Source organism: Manihot esculenta, chromosome 4, assembly GCF_001659605.2.
Source record: "Manihot esculenta cultivar AM560-2 chromosome 4, M.esculenta_v8, whole genome shotgun sequence".
NCBI lineage: Eukaryota > Viridiplantae > Streptophyta > Magnoliopsida > Malpighiales > Euphorbiaceae > Manihot > Manihot esculenta.
In genome coordinates, this window is record NC_035164.2 from 11,524,326 (window position 1) to 11,543,030 (window position 18,705).

At 36.7% G+C, this 18,705-nt stretch overlaps 1 protein-coding gene across 2 annotated transcripts; it reads left to right on the plus strand.

Annotated features, from left to right (window-relative positions):
* The first annotated feature begins 15,107 nt into the window (after window positions 1–15,107).
* LOC110613658 (F-box/WD-40 repeat-containing protein At5g21040) lies at window positions 15,108–18,385 on the plus strand. 2 transcript variants are annotated; one of them, XM_021754887.2, is made up of 2 exons: window positions 15,108–16,136; window positions 16,525–18,385. In XM_021754887.2, the coding sequence occupies exon 2, from the start codon at window positions 16,542–16,544 to the stop codon at window positions 18,159–18,161; it is 1,620 nt and encodes a 539-aa protein (XP_021610579.1). In that variant the 5' UTR covers window positions 15,108–16,136; window positions 16,525–16,541; the 3' UTR covers window positions 18,162–18,385. The 2 variants fall into 2 exon arrangements, with proteins under 2 accessions (XP_021610579.1, XP_021610578.1); XM_021754886.2 differs by having other exon boundaries at window positions 15,109–16,136; window positions 16,487–18,385.
* The last annotated feature ends 320 nt before the right edge of the window (window positions 18,386–18,705 follow it).

Genomic DNA, 18,705 nt, shown 5'->3' on the forward strand with positions numbered 1-18,705 from the left:
TATGAAGGATAATTGTCCTTCGTTGCGGAAAGAGTTGCAGCCAGAGAATGTAGAGAATGTGCCTAATTCGGTTCATAGTAACCCTGCTCCTAAGGTGGCTCAGTTACCCGAGAATCAGGTTATTAATCCAGCTGTTTTAGATGATTTTGGTGATTGGATGCTGGTTAAGAAAGATAGAAGACGTAATCAACGTCCTCAGGAAAAACCTGTATTTAAATTTGGGTCAGGTGATCATGGTCCGAGGGAGTCAAACAAGGGTAAATCAACGATGAAGGCCAATAATAACCCCTTTAGTTCTCTAGTTATTCTCCAGGATTCTGAGACTCATATAGAACATAATGCGACTCCACCAGTGGTACAAGATTTTCGTCCTGTCTTGGGCAAGAAAAAGCTACGGGATTCTAAAGGGAAGGGTCAAGTGGTTTCTATTGTGACAAGAGAGGAGACTCCCAATATTGCTTTAGATTCCTATGTGAGATCTAATGGGCCTACTGTGCAAAGTTCAGTTCTAAAAATTAGAGGGGTTTCGAGTGGATCAGGGGGATCTTCTAGAAAAGCTGCTGCACAAGATGACCATGTAGTTGTTTAAGGGAATAATAGAACGAATCACTCAAAGACTTGGGTTGTTTCTAACCCGAAATTGATGGGACTTGCAAATTTAGAAACAGAATTGGATAGGAATCAACATGATAATTTTAATGATCCTTCGTTTCCTCATCCAACCCGTCCCAATATCCCAGCAGCTAATGGAGATGGTAATCAGGATATGAATCTTGACGATGATGCGATGATAATTGTTGCTCAGACTTCCTTGAATGAATTTCAGAATAGTGGTTTAATTGGTAAGATGCCTTCTAATGAGGGGTCTTACTAGATTTTTCGTTCTATTATAGGTTCAGTCATCCTCATGGCTTTCTTTTCTCTCTTATTTTTAATGATTATTGGAGTTTGGAATTGTCAGGGTGCTGCTTCTTCTAATTTTCTGAGAGCTTTTAAGGAATACAATCGTATCTACAAGCCTCAGATTTTTTGTTTGGTTGAGCCTCGAATTTCTGGCCATTCAGCTGATAATGTTTGTAAACAGCTAGGTTATGATAATTGGGTTCGTGTCGAGACTTTTGGTTTCAGTGGAGGCATCTGGATTTTATGGTCAGAAATATTTTTTAAGTTAACGCTTGTGTCGACAGATCCGCAATTTATTACATGCAATGTGTTACTTGATAATGGGGACTCGTGGTTAGTGAGTTTTGTGTATGCCAGCCCTGACATTAGTTTACGAAGACGTTTGTGGCATTCGGTTCTGGGTTTCAATGGAAGTGAGAAAAGTTGGTTACTGTTGGGAGATTTTAATTCTTTTACAAGCGAGAATGAACAAACCAGCTATGTTAATGTTCACAGTATTGGGGCTAGTGATTTTCGGCAATGGATTTTTGATAACTCACTTATTGATTTGGGTTTTGAAGGTACCCCTTTTACTTGGAGTAAGGGTGGTATTAATTCTTCTTATAAAGCTGCTCGATTAGACCGTTGCTTGTGTACTGAGATTTGGCGCATGACATTTTCTAGAGCTACAGTTATTCATGCTCCAAAGTTGCATTCTGATCATTGTCCTATTTTTATGAATTGCTTTGGAGTTACAAATTCTTCTGTTCATCGTTTTCATTTTCAAGCGGCTTGGATAGCTCACAAAGATTTTGTTGCTGTTGTTTCCCGTGGTTGGAAGCAAAATACTTCTTTATTTGATAATTTGAAATCAACCAAAGACTCATTAAGCCAATGGAACCGATCTGAGTTTGGGAATATTTTTCATAATAAGCAGAGGTTGATCCGTCGAATTGATGGTGTTCAAAAAAGCTTAACTATCTGGCGAACGAGAGGTTTAGTGAAGCTGGAATTTAATCTGAGACGACAGCTTGAAGATGTTTTGAAGCAGGAAGAATTATACTGGTTTCAACAATCTAGGGAGGAATGGATTGTTTCTGGTGAGAGAAATACAAGGTTTTATCATCTTTCTACCGTGATTAAATGCAAGAAGCAGCAAATTCTCAAGCTGAGAAATGGGAACAATGTGTGGATTGAAGATTCTAGTCAACTTAAAGAGCTTGCTAGCGGTTACTATCAGGAGCTGTATTCGAAAGATTTGGCGGTTGACTGCAGCTATTTTGTTAGACCTGATGGGCCTGCTCTTTCTTCTTCTCAACGGTTGCTTCTGGGTCGTCCTTTTTCTCATGATGAAGTATATGATGCTTTGCGCCTTATGTCTCCTTACAAGGCTCCAGGACCCGATGGTCTACAAGCAGTTTTCTTTCAGAAATCTTGGTCTGCGGTAGGTTCACAGGTTTCAGCGTTTATTATTGAGGTCTTGGGCGGGAGGGAGTTTCCAGAGGAAGTTAATGAAATGGTGCTGACTCTTATTCCTAAAATTGCTTGTCCAGAATTTATTTCTCAGTTCAGACCAATTAGCTTATGTAACGTGATCTATAAGCTTGTTACAAAAGTGTTGATTAACAGATTGAAAGATGTTTTGAGCTCTCTCATTGGATTGGAACAAAGTAGCTTTGTTCCTGGCCGACAAATTATTAATAACATTGTGGTGTTTCAAGAAGTTTTGCACACTATGAGAATGTCTAAGCGATCAGGGGGTTTTATGGCGATTAAAATTGATCTTGAAAAGGCTTATGATAGACTAGATTAGGATTTTATTCAGTGGGTGCTGGGTTCTTACCACTTTTCCGATGCTTGGATTTCTAATATTATGAATTGTGTTAGAACATCTTCTATGTCAGTGTTATGGAATGGTGAGAAGTTAGAATCTTTTAAACCAACTCGTGGTGTGCGACAAGGCGATCCAATGTCTTCATATCTTTTTGTTATGTGTATTGAACAACTTTCGAGAATATTTAAACAGCTTGTTCGTCAAGGCAGATGGAAGTCGATTCCTATCTCGAGTAATGGTCCGATGATTTCTCATCTTATGTTCGCGGATGATATGGTTTTGTTCGCAGAAGCTTCTGTGGAACAGTTGGATTTGATTTTATCATGTTTGGATGACTTTGCTAAGGCTTCCGGGCAGAAAGTGAATTTAGCTAAGTCTTCTCTTTATTTGTCGCCTTTTGTTGATAGTGATTTGGCGCCACTTTTGTCTTCAAGGTCAGGTATTCCTTTGACTGCTGATTTGGGAAAATACTTGGGTGTGCCATCTATTCATGGGAGGATTTCAGTCTCGATATATAGTAGTATTTTGGATAAAATGAGAGGCAGACTTGATGGCTGGAAGGCGAGAGCTCTATCAAAAGCTGGACGACTAACGTTAGTTCAATCAGTTCTTAATGCTATTCCTATTTTTGTGATGTAGAGTGCTCTTTTACCGGTATCGCTTTGCAATGAAATAGAGAAAATATGCAGGAACTTTATTTGGCATGGGAAGGATATGAAGCCAGCTGTACATCTGATTAATTGGGATACAATGTCCTTGCCGAAGCGGTTAGGTGGTCTTGGCATCAGAAATATGCGACAAATGAATCAGGCTCTATTAGGGAAGTTGTGTTGGCGAGCTTACAAGAATCCGCAAGCTTTGTGGGTTAGGTGCCTTTTCAATAAATATGAGTCGGGTTTTGTTCATTGGGAAGTCGCTAAGCGAGCTAATGGTTCAGTCAATTGGAAATCTTTTTGTTATGGTTTGGAGCTACTTCGAAAAGGGATAGTTGTAGATGTGAATAATGGGATGCACACTAGATTTTGGCTGGATGATTGGCTTCCGGTTGGGCCTCTTTGGAATTTTGCACTTAAACCGTTGATTGAGTTGAATATGCAGGTTTGTGTTCGATATTTCTGGGTTCCTAATGTAGGCTGGAATTGGAACATTTTAAATTCTCTTCTTCCTACTGATGTCCTTTTATATTTCCAATCAATTACTTTAGTTGATGATATGTCGTGTTTGGATGGTTTTGCGTGGAAGCATTCTTCTTCTGGCTTATATACAGTTAAGTCAGGGTTTGATACGTTTTATTCAGAAGTGTCAGGATCTAATATGGATTGGCAAGGGCTGTGGAAGGTTAGGGTGCCACAGCGAATTCAAGTGTTTTTGTGGGAAGTGGCACATGAGAAAATCATGGTTAATGTTCAACGCCGAAAGCGAGAATTTATTGATTATGATTTATGTCCTCTTTGTGGAGTTGCAAGTGAATCTGTTTTGCATGCTCTACGAGATTGCCAACATGTGAAACAAATTTGGAATTCCCTTTTACCTACCAATTTCGTTTCTCCATTTTTTGATATTTTGAATGTGCCTTTATGGCTGTCTGCTAATATAGAAAAAGTAGGGTTATTGGCTAATGGAATACCATGGGATGTGCTTTTTAGTTCGGCTGTTTGGTGGTTATGGAAGCGAAGAAACTTGTTGGTTTTTAATGAGAATAATGACCAGGATACTATTGATGCGTCATTTATTCAGCTTCGAGCAAAAGAATATGTTCATGCATGGAGGTTTTCGATGCAGGCTGGGTCTGGACCGAGAGGCCGGTCTTTGAAGTATGTTGGGTGGAAGCCGCCAGAAACAGGCTGGGTGGTAGTGAATTCCGATGGTAGTGCATTGTTGTCAGCAGGAAAGGCAAGTTGTGCAGGTTGTTTTCGAAACAATGAAGGTAGATGGCTTTTGGGCTTTCAACGGTTTTTGGGCAATTGTGAAGCAATGGAAGCTGAGCTATGGGGAATATATTATGCTTTAGTATTAGCATGGAATTCAGGGTGGAAGAAGATTGAAGTTCAAACGGATTCTCAACTCGTGTTAGATTTACTTGCAGGTAGAGGTGCAGGAGTTTCTAGAGTTGCTAATTTGGTAAGGAATTGTCGTGATCTTATCAATAGAAGCTGGGAAGTCAAGATGGTAAAAATTTACAGGGAAGCAAATGCGGTAGCGGATCGTTTGACTAGTTTAACCATTGGTGATGATTTTAATTTGAAAATTCATCAATGGCCTCCTGTTACTATTAAATTTTTACTGGATGCTGATATGTTGGGGCTTTCATGGCCTAGATTAATAAAATAAAGGCTCTATCCCTCTTTTTCTAAAAAAAAAATAAAATTAGTAAATTCACCTCCATGCATTTGTTTATGTATATTATTATGTTCTCCCATGTGATCATCATTTTTTGATATAAAGGCATTATCATTGACCTTTAATGGACTATATGCAGATGGTGCAATATGATTGCATATATGGTGTAGTACGATTTTGTTCGCGTCCCCTTTCTTTATCTAATACATATAGTATTATGCACTTGTTCGTATATCTCATTATATTTTTTTTATAATCACCATTTTCAAATATAGAAATATCTTTATATAACTCTAAAAGACTGTGTGTAAATAGTACAATACGACTTTGCATCACAACTACTTTGATGCAAAGTTGCACCATAGCAACCTGTTATAATGTATAATTACACCATAAAGCTGTTGTGGTGCATAGTTGCTCCAAAGCCCTGTGGTGCATACTTGCACCACAAGGCTGTTGTGGTGCAAAGTTGCACCACAGCGCTGCTTTGGTGCAAAGTTGCACCACAATCTTGTTCTGGTGTAAAAATGCACCACAATGCTACTAATACTTATCTTTTTTCTCCAAATTTGATATTTAATTTTCCATTTCAAGCTTACTAAAACATATTCTTTTTCTAAATCATAGTTTGAAATTAAGGAAGAATTACATGTAGAGGAAATAAAATTACATATAGATGCAGTGGATGAGCATGCCATTTTTGGAGATTTGTTCAGAGAATCCAAAAGATTGATTTTAGCAACCGTGTGAAGATCTTCGTCAGAGTTTTATTTTTTATATGAATTTGTCAAGCCATATGGAACTATTTTTCAAAGTTTGAGCAACTTTTCTTATGCAAGTTTAATACACATATTTCAAACTTGTAATAACTTTCCTGATATGGTATAAAGCAACTTTGTGGTGCATAATTGCACTACAAAACTGTTGTGCATAATTGTACCATAGCAGGTTGCTGTGGTGTATAGTTACACTACAACAGCTGTTTTGGTACAAGGCTAATCAATATGCTGCATTATTGAGTAAAGGAAAGTTATCTATGAAACTTATTTGTACAATAATGTGAAAAAATAAAAATAATATGAATTGAATTTAAAGAACTAAATTGAGGAAAAATAAGACTTGGACTGTATTTTTATCAATTTTTTTCCTGTTTTCTTGTATGCTATTTTACTTTATTAGGAGCAAAAATTTTCATCACTATATTTGTGGTTAGGGCAAAATATAGATTGCAATTGAGACTTCAATCTCATAGATAATTGTTAATTTTAGTATCAACGGTAATAAAGATGCTCAATCACAACAAACCTAGTTCAATCTTTCGTTCACGGCATCAATTAAGGCACTGTTAATCTAAGTAGCAAGAGGTTGAATCCCAATTACAATAGCAAATGTACGGGAATTTAAATCTGTCAATGATTAAATTCATGCGTAAATCACCTATTTTTCATTATCCAAAATTTTTTTTCTCTATTAGTTGAAAGGATTGAAATTTAAGTTTCAAAACAAAAATATATTGTCATTAGGAGACTGTTGTATTGAACATTTTATATGCATAGAATTATTTAAGAATTAGAGTATAAATATAATTATGCATGCATAACAAAATATTTCATAAATAAAAATAAAAAATCATAAGCACAATATAAACTGATTTTCTTGAGAGAATGATAGTGTTTAGGTTACCATAATATGGTATTTATATATGTGTACGATGATAAGATAAGTAATTAAAAGTTACCAAATGTTATTTTTATGTGGATAGTTACAAGAGATATTAATGATTCTTATCTTGAAATTTAATATTGTTATATTTTTATATATTCTCTTAGATTTTTATCTAATTTAATAATATCCTTATTTTAAAAATTATAATCTTATCATATTTTTACATAACACTGATTGTTATTTGTAGAGTCGATATGTATGGGATGAGAGTGAAGAGGATATGATTCGAATTGCTTGGGAAAAGGTAGGTAAAGAAAAACTGCGAGATATTCTTAATGTAATACTCAGCTAGACCCCGACACCGGAAATCCTACCTTCCGGCGGAATCTCCGTTGGAATCCAGGATTTTTCGAATGTCAGAGCCTTCTAGAAGGGTAAAATAAAGGTTTTCTAAAATGTTTTATATGTTTTTATGGTTTTAATGAAGAAATAAAATTGAGTTTTGAAAGAAAAGACCAAGGAGAAAAAGTCTAGGTTCGGCCGCCGAACCTCATGTTTGGCCACCGAACATGGTGGACTTGCGGGAGCTCTTTTGGCTCCCGAAGGTAGTCTGGCCAGCCACCTATAAAAGGCCCATTGTCGAAAAATGGGCGAGTTTTTTATCTCTATTTTCGGGCATAGGTGAGATTTCGCCCTCCTTTGGTTGATTTTATGTTTTCCTTCAAATCCCTTCAAGTTTTGATGAGTTTTTACTTTGTTTTGAAGATTTTTGAGCTAAGATCGAAGTTTTGGAGTTTGGAGACCCCTGGAGCTCAATTTCTCCCAATCTCCAAGTTTGGATCACCTCTCCTCTCGATCTTCAAAAGATAAGCGTAGATCCTCACCTTCTTTTATGTTTTTAAGTAAGTTTTATGAGGGGTTAAGGGTTTTGATGCATGTTTAGAGTAGATGTAAAATGTTAGGGTTTATATTAGTTAAATGGTAAATGTATGTTTAAGTGATGCTATGTTGATGTTTGTTGGGGTTTAGGCTAGCTTTATGCCCCTATATGCTGGAATAAGTATTTATGCATGTTTTAGAATAGTTGAATGTATGTTGTGAAGTTTTGGGTGGCTGGATGTGAGAGGCAGAATCGGGTTCTGCCCTTTGGGAGAACCCAGGTTCGGCTGCCGAAGCCAGTTTTGGCCGCTGAACCTGCCTGTGGAGGCAGTTTGGCCGCCTAAACTCGCCCCCGAAAGTTTGGACTTTCGGCTTTGGAGGGGAGTTTCGGCCGCCGAACCTGCTCCTGAAGGATGGTGACTTTCGGCTCTGGAAGGACTTTCGGCCGCCGAACCCTGCCCTTGAAAGTGCTTGACTTTCGGCTCTGTAGGGACTTTCGGCCGCCGAACCTGCCGCCGAAAGTCTCCTGCCCAGCCTTCCTTTGCATGTTTTCTATGATGTTTTAGGGGGTTTTTGGGGAGATGTTTAGAGTCTTGATAGAGTTTGTTTGGTCCCTCATTTGAGTCCACCTGTGTAGGATCGAACCCAAGGAACCGATGAGGCCAGCAGTGTTAGCTGTTTCAGAGTCAGCCAGAGGTGAGTAGAACTGAACTATGTTTTAAAGTAAATGAAATTTTTAGCATGTTCATGCATCACGAATGCCATGATATGTACTAGGTTGTTGCATTAGAATTCACGAATATGATGCATTACATAATTTGTTGTTGATGTGGATGGATATTGGATGACCCACTAACCCTCGATATGATATGCTATGTTATGATGTGGAAGTCCAGGTGTGGCCTGCACTACGCCCCTGGCAATATGTAAGAGAAAGTCTGGGTGTGGCCTGCACTACGCTCCCGGCACGACTGGATATGTTATGATATGTATATGTAAGAGAAAGACCAGGTGTGGCCTGCACTACGCCCCTGGCACAATTGGACTATGTAGAGGGTTATTGGTGACAAGTCCATCCGTGATGTGAATTGTTTGTGATGTGATGTATTTCATGATGGCATATGTTTATAAACTGTTTTTATGGTTCTGCTCACTGGGCTTTAGTAACTCATCCCTTTTCCCCTAACCCTTAGGGTTGCAGGAGCACAGGTAGCTATGAGAGAGTCATCAGAGTTCTGGTATAGCATGATAAGTTGAGTAGTGGACATGATATGTAAAATAATGTAATGACATGTAAAATGATGTAATGTAAAGTAATGTAATGAGGTTTAGTATTGTGCTTGGCCCTAATGTATGGTTAATCCCTGGTGTACATGATCTTTATGTAAATGTTTTAATAATGATATATGTTGAACCAAGCTTGATGTATGTAATGTTGACCCAACTAGAGCATTTGATGATGACTCTAGTATGGGGTTTGTATGTATAATGTTATGGTGCATGCACAGGTCAAGCTTGGTGTATGAAAATTTTAAATTTTTACGGAAATGTATGATCATGTATGAGATTTTATCAGACATACATGATGTATAGTAGGCTTGCTACGGGTCCCGGCGACCTTAAGTCGATCTGGATCCTAGCGCCGGTAGCGGTCCGATTTTCGGGTCGATACACTTAATAGAATTAGGAGCGAATTGTTGCGCAAGTACAAGAAGACAGATGTTGCTTATCTATGCAATTTAGGACCAGATTGGATAGAGGCTGAGATATTGAATGAACTTGTTGCATATTGGAGTACACCAGAGTGGAGAAAGAAATCAGAAGCTGGTAAAGCAAATAGAAACGTAAAAAAAGATGAGACTATACAAAACACTCTAAAGATGAGACTATACAAAATACTCTGGTGGTTCAATAAAATTGGAGGTTCATGAGAATATATTGGTATAACTCTATTATTTCTTACTTTTATTTATACAATTCTATTTTTATATAGATGGTTAGAAATTCTTCGTGCATCTTGTGTTGTGTGATTATTTCTTTTTTGTAGGCAAAGAAGTTAGGTAGGCATCCAACTCAACTTGAACTATTTCGTGCAACTCACACAAAAAAGGAGAGTGAAGGTGTTTTCATTGATGAAAAATCACGACGAGTTAATGTGATACGGAACCCTATGGCACAAGTCTCAAATATACACGCACAAGTAGATACGGAATCCAAAAATTTGATAAACCCACCTCCTATGGCACCCCAAATTTAGAGAAGCTGAAACACCAATGATTGAAGGATTTAGATGAGAATCCGACAAACACCACAACGAATAGTTGATAAGTTAGCTAAAATTCCTTTTGTAATTGATGAAAGCAAATCCTCACTTTCACTCAACGCAATACACACCAAAGGCATGAAAAGAATTCTGAAAATTTTGATTAAAAGCTGCTTCTTACAATTGTTTCTTATCCTTATATAGTAAAGAGAAAAACAAATAAAACCCTAAGACACTCTTCTTAGGCCTGACTTAAACACATAAGGCCCAAACCCAATTACACACTAAAATAACACATAAGTATTAAAACATAAGTCTAAAATATGGCCCAACACTCTAAAACTTAAAAGATAAAATATGGCCAGAATACAAGTCCAAACAAAGCTAAAATAAACAAGTGTTTAAATAATAAAAATATAGCAAGCCCATCATAACAATGCTGAATAAATTAGACATCACTATCTCCATTACACACCTTAAGCAAGGTGAGTAGCTTAGGTGTGTCTTCAAGCTTCACGAGACATTTTTCAAAGGCAAGCTCAGTCAATTCTTGTGTTATTTATTCTTAAATGTGTAAGTTCATAGCTGCTTCAAGCTTCTTAGCTTTGCTCCTTGTCACTGGTCCACTAAAAACATTAGCATCAAATGGTTCATGTGGAAACACATGAACCCGCATGACATACATAGCCTAACATCAATGCACATGCATAAAATCATGGCATTTCACATCATCATTCAAGACAAGACTCTACATCCTATCCTAGTGGACATGATTTTCCTATTGTGCTTGCCCTTCTAGAACATCTATGAGCCCGACACTCTCTAGGTCCGACTATATGAACCTACGGCTCTGATACTAATCTGTAACGACCCGAAATCGGACCGCTACTGGCGCTAGGATCCAGATCGACTTAAGGTCGCCGGGACCCGCAGCAAGCCTAACATACAACCTGTCATACCTAATAATCCCATACATCATCATACATTTACACAAAAACTTTAAACTTTAACATTCACCAAGCTCGACCTGCATGCATCATAACCATAACATAAACCCCACACAAGAGTCCTCATCAAATACTCTAGTGGGACATCATAACATACATCAAGCTTGGTTTAACATCACATCAAATAAAACATTACTCAATGATCATGAATAAAAGGGATCAACCATAAACTCTAGGGTCAAGCACAATTCTAATCCTCAAGACAATTCTAAACAATACTTTACATTACATTACATTAATTTTCATGTCCACAACTAACTATTACATACATAAAACTTTTACTCTTGCTGATTTCCTGGTCTATCCTGAACCTGCAAACCTGGGGGTTAAGGGAAAGGGGTGAGCTACTAGAGCCCAGTGAGTAGAATAGTAAAACAGTATATTAAAACATATGCTATCATGGAATGCATCACATCACAAACAATTCACATCAAGGATGGACTTGTCACCAATAGCCCTCTACACGTTCCAATAGTGCCAGGGCGTAGAATGGGCCACTGGTCTTTCCCTTAACATAACATAACATAACATAACATAACATTCCAATGTGCCAGGGGCGTAGAATGGGCCTCGACCTGGACTTTCTCTTAACATTGTGCCAGGGGCGTAGAATGGGCCTCGACCTGGACTTTCTCTTAACATTGTGCCAGGGGCGTAGAATGGGCCTCGACTTGGACTTCCGTACCATACCATCTCATATCATATCGAGGACTAATGGATCATCCAACATCCATCCACATCAACAATAATTAATGCAATGCATCATATTCGTGAATTCTAATGCAAACAACCTAGTATATATCATGGCATTCGTGATGCATGAACATGCTCGAATTTTATTTGCTTTGAAATATAAAGATCCATTCTACTCACCTCAGGCTGACTCTGAAAAGACTTTGAAGCAGCTATCTCACTGCTGGGGTCCTCGGTTCCTCGGGTCCGAACCTACACAGGTGGACTCCAATGAGGGACCAACATACACTAACAAGACTCTAAACATCTCCTCAAAAACCCCCTAAAACACCATAAAACAATCATAGAAAACATGCAAAGAAAGGCTGGACAGGGCACTTTCGGCGGCAGGTTCGGCGGCCGAAAGTCCCCTCCAGAGCCGAAAGTCCAAACTTTCGGGGGCAGGGTTCAGCAGTCAAAACTGCCTCCTCAGGCAGGTTCGGCGGCCGAACATGGTTTCGGCTGCCGAACCTGAGTTCTTCCAGAATGGCAGAACTCGAGCTTCTCTCCCACATTCAGCCAACCAAACCTTCCAACTCATGCAAAAACACATCCTCAAGCATTTAGGGGCTTAAAACTAACCTATACCCCCAACAACATCACATTTAACAAACAATAAACATACATTTCATCATTAACTCACATAAATCCTAACATTTTACAACTAATCTAATCATGCTTTAAAACTCTCTAAAACCCCTCAAAACTTACATAAAGTATAAAAGAAGGGTAGGATCTCCACTAACCTCTTGAAGAACGAGAAGAGAGGCGATCCAAACTCGGAGATGGGAGAAATCGAGCTCCGGGGTCTCCAAGCTTCCAAACTTCGATCATTGTTCAAAAATCTTCAAAACCAAGTTAAAACTCATCAAAGACATGAACGATTTGAAGGAAAACATCAAAACTAACCATGGAAGGGTTTGGACTCACCTTTGCCCGAAAATGGAGAAGAAAGCTCGCCCATTTTTGGACATGGGGCCTTTTATAGGTGGCTGGCCAGACCACCTTCGAGGGCCGAAGGTGCTTCTCTAAACTCCACCATGTTCGGCAGCCGAACATGAGGTTCGGCGGCCGAACTTGGCTTTCCTTCCTTGGTGCTTTTCTTTCAAAACTCAATTTCTTTCAAAACTCAATTTCTTTCTTACTTAAAACCTTAAAATACATGAAAACATTTTAGAAAAACATATTTTACCCTTCTAGAGGTTTCCGATATCCAAGATTCCACCGGAAAATAGAAATTTCGATATTGGGGTCTAGCCGGGTATTACACCTGGGCTCATCCAAGAGGGACTCAGCTCATCTAACGTGATGGGAGAAGTAGGGGAACAGGCCCAGCTATGCCACGACCCTATCAACACGAGCGCTAGAGGGGAATTAAATGGCCGCCTAACGATGGTGAAAAGGCAAGTGCGTCCATACGTACAATTTTATCTGATAGCGATAGGTGATACTGTAACAGAGTGACGGTTATGTGTCACTAGAGGATAAGAGAAAAAGGAATAAAAAAGGAAGGCGTGAACCATTTAAGCCAAGCTTACTCATTCACACCTAAACCCTACCTCTTTCTGAATCTTAGATCATCAGTTATGTAACCATCGTTATATAATAAAAATTTATTTGTAGATAATATTTACTATATATATATAATATATTTATTATTATATATAATAAATATAAAATATATTTATATTTCTTCAATGCAAAAAATCAAATTAAGAAAACTTTTTTATTAATAAAAAATTTTAAAAACTATATTATAATTTAATGTCAATTTTTTCATATTTTATTTAATACTTTTAAATATTTGTGATAATTTAAAAAAGTTTAATTTAATTTTTAAATATTTAAACTTTTGACTCTATATATATAATTAATGTAAATATTTAGATTTTTTAATAAGCCTTATATTTATTGAATATAACTATATATAAATTTAAAACTAATATAAAAATTCCATATTCGATTAGCATTAAATTTTTTTAATAAAAGTCAGTTTTTTACTTTCGAAGTCTGAAAAATCTGATTTGAAAATTTTCAATTATTTAACTTGGAAAAATAAGAAAAATGTTCCTCAAGAAGAAGTTGACAAGACCTTTAGAGAGCACACAGAGAAGAAAGCAGAGAGAGAAAAAGCAGGGCTGTTTGGTGTGTTTTTTTGTTTTTTTAGGTTTAAATTAAATTTATTTACTAAATAAAAGTTTTTACCATCAATAGTAGTTAAACTCTACTTCTGTTATATTTGTAAAGGGCATCAAGTTTTGACGTGCTTCATAAATGTGTCAAATTTTTGTTTTCTATAAAAACTTGTATGCACACTGTACGATAGTATTGAGTTATTTTTATAAAATGTATTACTCTGCGGTTTAACCTATACCATTTCACTGAATTATTTATAATTTATAAATAAATAAATAAGTAAATTAATATAAATATTTAAAGTTATAAAAATTAAGAATGAAATATTTTTAATATTATTTATAATATAATTTTTATAATAATAAGTATTTTAATATTATTTTTAATATATTAGTGTAGTAATAACATAATTAAAAATAATATCAATTATAAATCTATTGATATGTAATTATTATATTTAATATATTTTATTATTCTTAATATATATATATATATATATATATGTTAATATATATATATGTTAATAAATAAAAGTGTGTTATAAAAATTTAAGTTATGAAATAATATTATTATGTGATTAAATGAGTATAAAATTATTAGTATTATTTAATTACAGTATTATTATATTAATATATTAAAAATAAATATATTATAAAAATAATTAAAAAATTTTATCACTAGATGGACCTATACTATACCACTGAATTATCTTTTAGAATATATTACCCTCAATTAGACCTGTATAATATTATTGACTTGTTTATAATTTATAAATTAATTAATTAATGAATATAAATATTTAAAATTATAAAAATCAAGTTAGTATTATTTATAATATAATTTTTTATAATAATAAATATTTTAATATTATTTTAATATATTAATATAATAACACGTATCTAAAATAATATCAGTTATATATTTATTGATATATAATTATTATATTTAATATATTTTATTATGTTTAATATATAAGGATATTATAAAAATTAGTAACATGAGATTATTCTGCATTCAAAATAATAAAATATATTAAATTTATTATTATAAAATTAATATAATATAAATGTATTATTATAATATAATAACAATTAAAAAATAAAAAATTAATTTTTTTTTTAAATCAAAGCCTGCCACAGCAGGTTTTGAATCTTTAAATCTGGTGCGGCGGGCTGAATGAACAAAGCCAGCACCTTGCTTGCTTTGTTCATTTATAAAAAAAAATAAAAATAAGTATCAGATAACAGGTTACGATAGGTGGTCAAATCGTCATTTGACAAATAATTAAGTTAAATATTTTTTCTTAACACGAAAATCTCAAAAAGCCCGAAAAAGCGTCGGTCGTGAGTTTTTATTCTCTTCTAGGGCCGAGAATGGATCTGGTTTCTTTATGTATAATTTTGCAGTCTCATCATTTCTCGGTCTCCTCTTACCGAGTTGATGTAGTTGTGGTTGTGGTTGCATTTTTTGTGTTTCGTTGACTGGCTTCTCTATGCTGTGCTTGTTTGGGGGGTTTCTTGTATTGGTGCTGCAGAAGTCCACTTGCATGTTTTATGTCCTCTAATCAGTTGGTGCTTGAGGTGTGTTAACTGATGCAACTTTGGCACCGAAACCAGAGTTGTTCAGATCGACAGCCCTATGGCTCCATGGCATCGATTTTGGCCTTTAGTTTTGGTTGGTTCTGCCCTCGTGTTGCCCTGCGCTGTTTGAGCTTTACATTGTCTTTGGTTTTGCCGACTTCTGATCTGCTCTTGCTCTTTGGTTGTGGCTGTTGTGTTTCTAGATTTTTGGCTGTGAAGTTTTTGGGTGCGTGACTTCTGATCTCTCTCCTGGTGTTACTGTTTGTCGGCTGTGCTCTTTGTTGCCGATGATGGTGAGAATGGTGGCTCAGTCGGTGTATTAGGGTCTTCCGGTGGGCTTCTGGGTAATGAGCTGATTGGGCTATCAGGTGTTTTATAGTGAACTTTGTTTATTTGTTGTCTATGGTGTAGTATTGGGCCTTATTTTAATACCATGTTTGCATGGTAAAAAAATTTTTTTAAAAAACAAGAGAAAAGCTATTAAAAAGCAGAGCAAATAGCTGCATGCCACGTAAGAGCTCCGATTCCACGCCACGAGGAATATACCTACAGAGCACATACCAATTGCTTATGTCCTCTGCAGCTCCTAAATAATCTTACGGCCCATACCATCCTAGGAATTCTAACCCTTTCATCTCAGCCGTCAAATCGGATTACTTTGCCTCTATGCCTGTGATTTTTCAAAGCACAGTGCCATTGGCCTCCATAAAAGGGATTTCTGCTTTCTTAATTTTCTCTCCTCTTCCCAGACTTCAATTTTCCTTCCCCATAACCTAAAACTTTATCGCTTCGCCGATCAGGGTTTCAATCTCTAAAGGGTACGTTAAAAACACCCAATTATCTTTTTATTGACGTCTAATATTTCTTATTCAGATTTCTTTCATAAAATTTTCGGGGTCTCTTCTTATAGGATCACTTGATTTTTTTTTTCTCCATTGGTTCTAATTGCCTTCCATTTATTCAGTCTTTGATCTTCCTTACATTTTTATAAAAAATTTTTAGTTTACCTTTTATCTAGTTTGATTCTTCAATTATTCGGGTTTCGTAGGTTTTGAATTGTAGGGTTTGTTTTATTATTATTATTTTTTTACCTTTCATTCTCTTTAAATTTTGAATTTTGGGTTTAATTTGTTGCTGGTTTTTAGTAATTTTAACTTTTTTTTATTAGGGGATTTGGATTTTAGCTCCTTTCAATTCTTTGCTTAGGTTAATTATTCTTTTTTATGGCATTTGAATGCCAAGGAAGCACTGAGGGGTTGAAAAATTACAATTTTGAGGAGAATTCTAATCCAAAACCTAAAAGTTCTGGAATTTCTAACAGTACGTTAGATTGTTATTCTAAGAAGGGAATTTCAATAGCTGATAGTTCAAAGCAGCTGCCTTGTAATGGGGTTTTGTCCAATTGTTGCCGGTCAATCACTGACCTTCCTCCGGCCTTGATTTGTGAAGTCCTTAATTATCTTGACCCGAAGGAGCTCGGTATAGTTTCTTGTGTATCAACCATCCTCAATAGGCTTGCATCTGAGAACCAGGTTTGGAAGGAAGTCTATTGTCAGAGATGGGGACTCCCATTGGTGCCTGCACCATTAGGTGTGGGGGTTTCAGATGAGAAATCATGGAAGGAATTGTTTGTGGAGAGGGAATTTAGGAGTAGGACTTTCTTGGGTCGCTACAGCATTGATGTTCTGTATGGTCATACAGAAGCAGTTAGAACAGTTTTCCTTTTGGCTTCTGCTAAGCTTATTTTTACTTCTGGGTATGATTCTATTGTTCGGATGTGGGACATGGAAAATGGGTTATCTATTGCATCTTCAAGGCCCCTTGGATGCACTATTCGAGCTGTTGCAGCAGATACAAAGCTTTTGGTTGCTGGTGGTACTGACGGTTTCATCCAAGGTTGGAGGGCGGTTGAGGCTGTCCCATACTTGTTCGACCTTAAGGGTTCTGAGGAGCCAAATTCTGAATTCAGACTTTGGGAACATGGGGGACCGATAACATCTCTCGCACTAGACCTTATGAGGATTTACAGCGGCTCTTGGGACATGACTGTTCGTACGTGGGATCGTTCTTCTCTGAAGTGCTTAAAGGTATTGAGACATAGTGACTGGGTATGGAGCCTTGTTCCGCATGACACAACAGTTGCTAGCACATCGGGGTCAGATGTGTATGTTTGGGACACTTGTAGTGGGACTCTGCTGTCTGTCATTAATCATGCTCATGTTGGTAACACTTATTCTTTGGCAAGAAGCCACACGGGGGACTTTCTTTTTACTGGAGGAGAAGATGGAGCGATACATATGTTTGAGATCATAGGTCACAGTAACATGGCAAATGTTTTTAAGGTTGCAACTTGGGTTCCTCACTCCGGACCTGTGTATTCGCTTGCATTTGAATTCCCATGGTTGATTTCAGCTTCTAGTGATGGCAAGTTGTCTCTAATAGATGTTAGAAAACTACTGAGGACAAGCAGACGTTCTTTGGCAAAGAATGTTTCAAGAACTAAAAATGTGGACTGCAGTATAGAGCCGCCCCAGAGGATGCTACATGGATTTGGACCCAATTTATTTTCAGTGGACATTGGTGCTGACCGTATTGTATGTGGAGGAGAGGAAGGTGTTGTCAGGATCTGGAACTTTTCACAAGCTTTGGAAACTGAGCGGAGGGCTAGAGCTCTAAGAGGAATACGGTTGGAGAATCGATTGAGGAGGCGTAAGCTCCAAATAGAGATGAGCAAAGGTGCAAGAACTGACCAGTGTTCTGTGGCAGCCAAGAACTCTATGCGTGGAGATAAGAGTAATGTCTGGAACGGTAAACGTGGAATGAGTAGCAAAGTGAAGGCTTAGCAACAAATAGCAATTGCTAAATGATTCTAGGTGCCGTGACTCTCGACCATGTGAGTAATCGTGCAACAGATCCGTGCTATTACCGTTTAAGCATGCCAGGTTACTGATTGTAATTCCTTTTTTTCATTCAAATAGCAATTGGGTTTTAAATATAAGTTTCATTTTATGGTGGATTGAGGATGGTATTATTGGAATGGTTTATATCTTATTGCAACTTTCGACAATGGCTGTTCTCTACTGCTTTGATTATTTCCTCCTAACATGGATTTTCCTCTAGAGGAGTGAAGCTTGAGCCTGATCACTAATTTTATTTGTACATGGTTGAACATGGACTCATTTTCCATAACTTAGCTCTAGTTTTCGTATAATAGGTGGTTTGAAATTATCCCTATTCTTCGATGCTTGTGGTATTATCTGTTAGAGAATACGAAATGGATGTCTGCATTCGTCACCAATGATAGTCCTTACAAATGAATTGAGTGTTGGAATTTTTAGAGACAACCCATTAGAGCATAATAGATGATGGGTTGGGCCCTTAGAGATT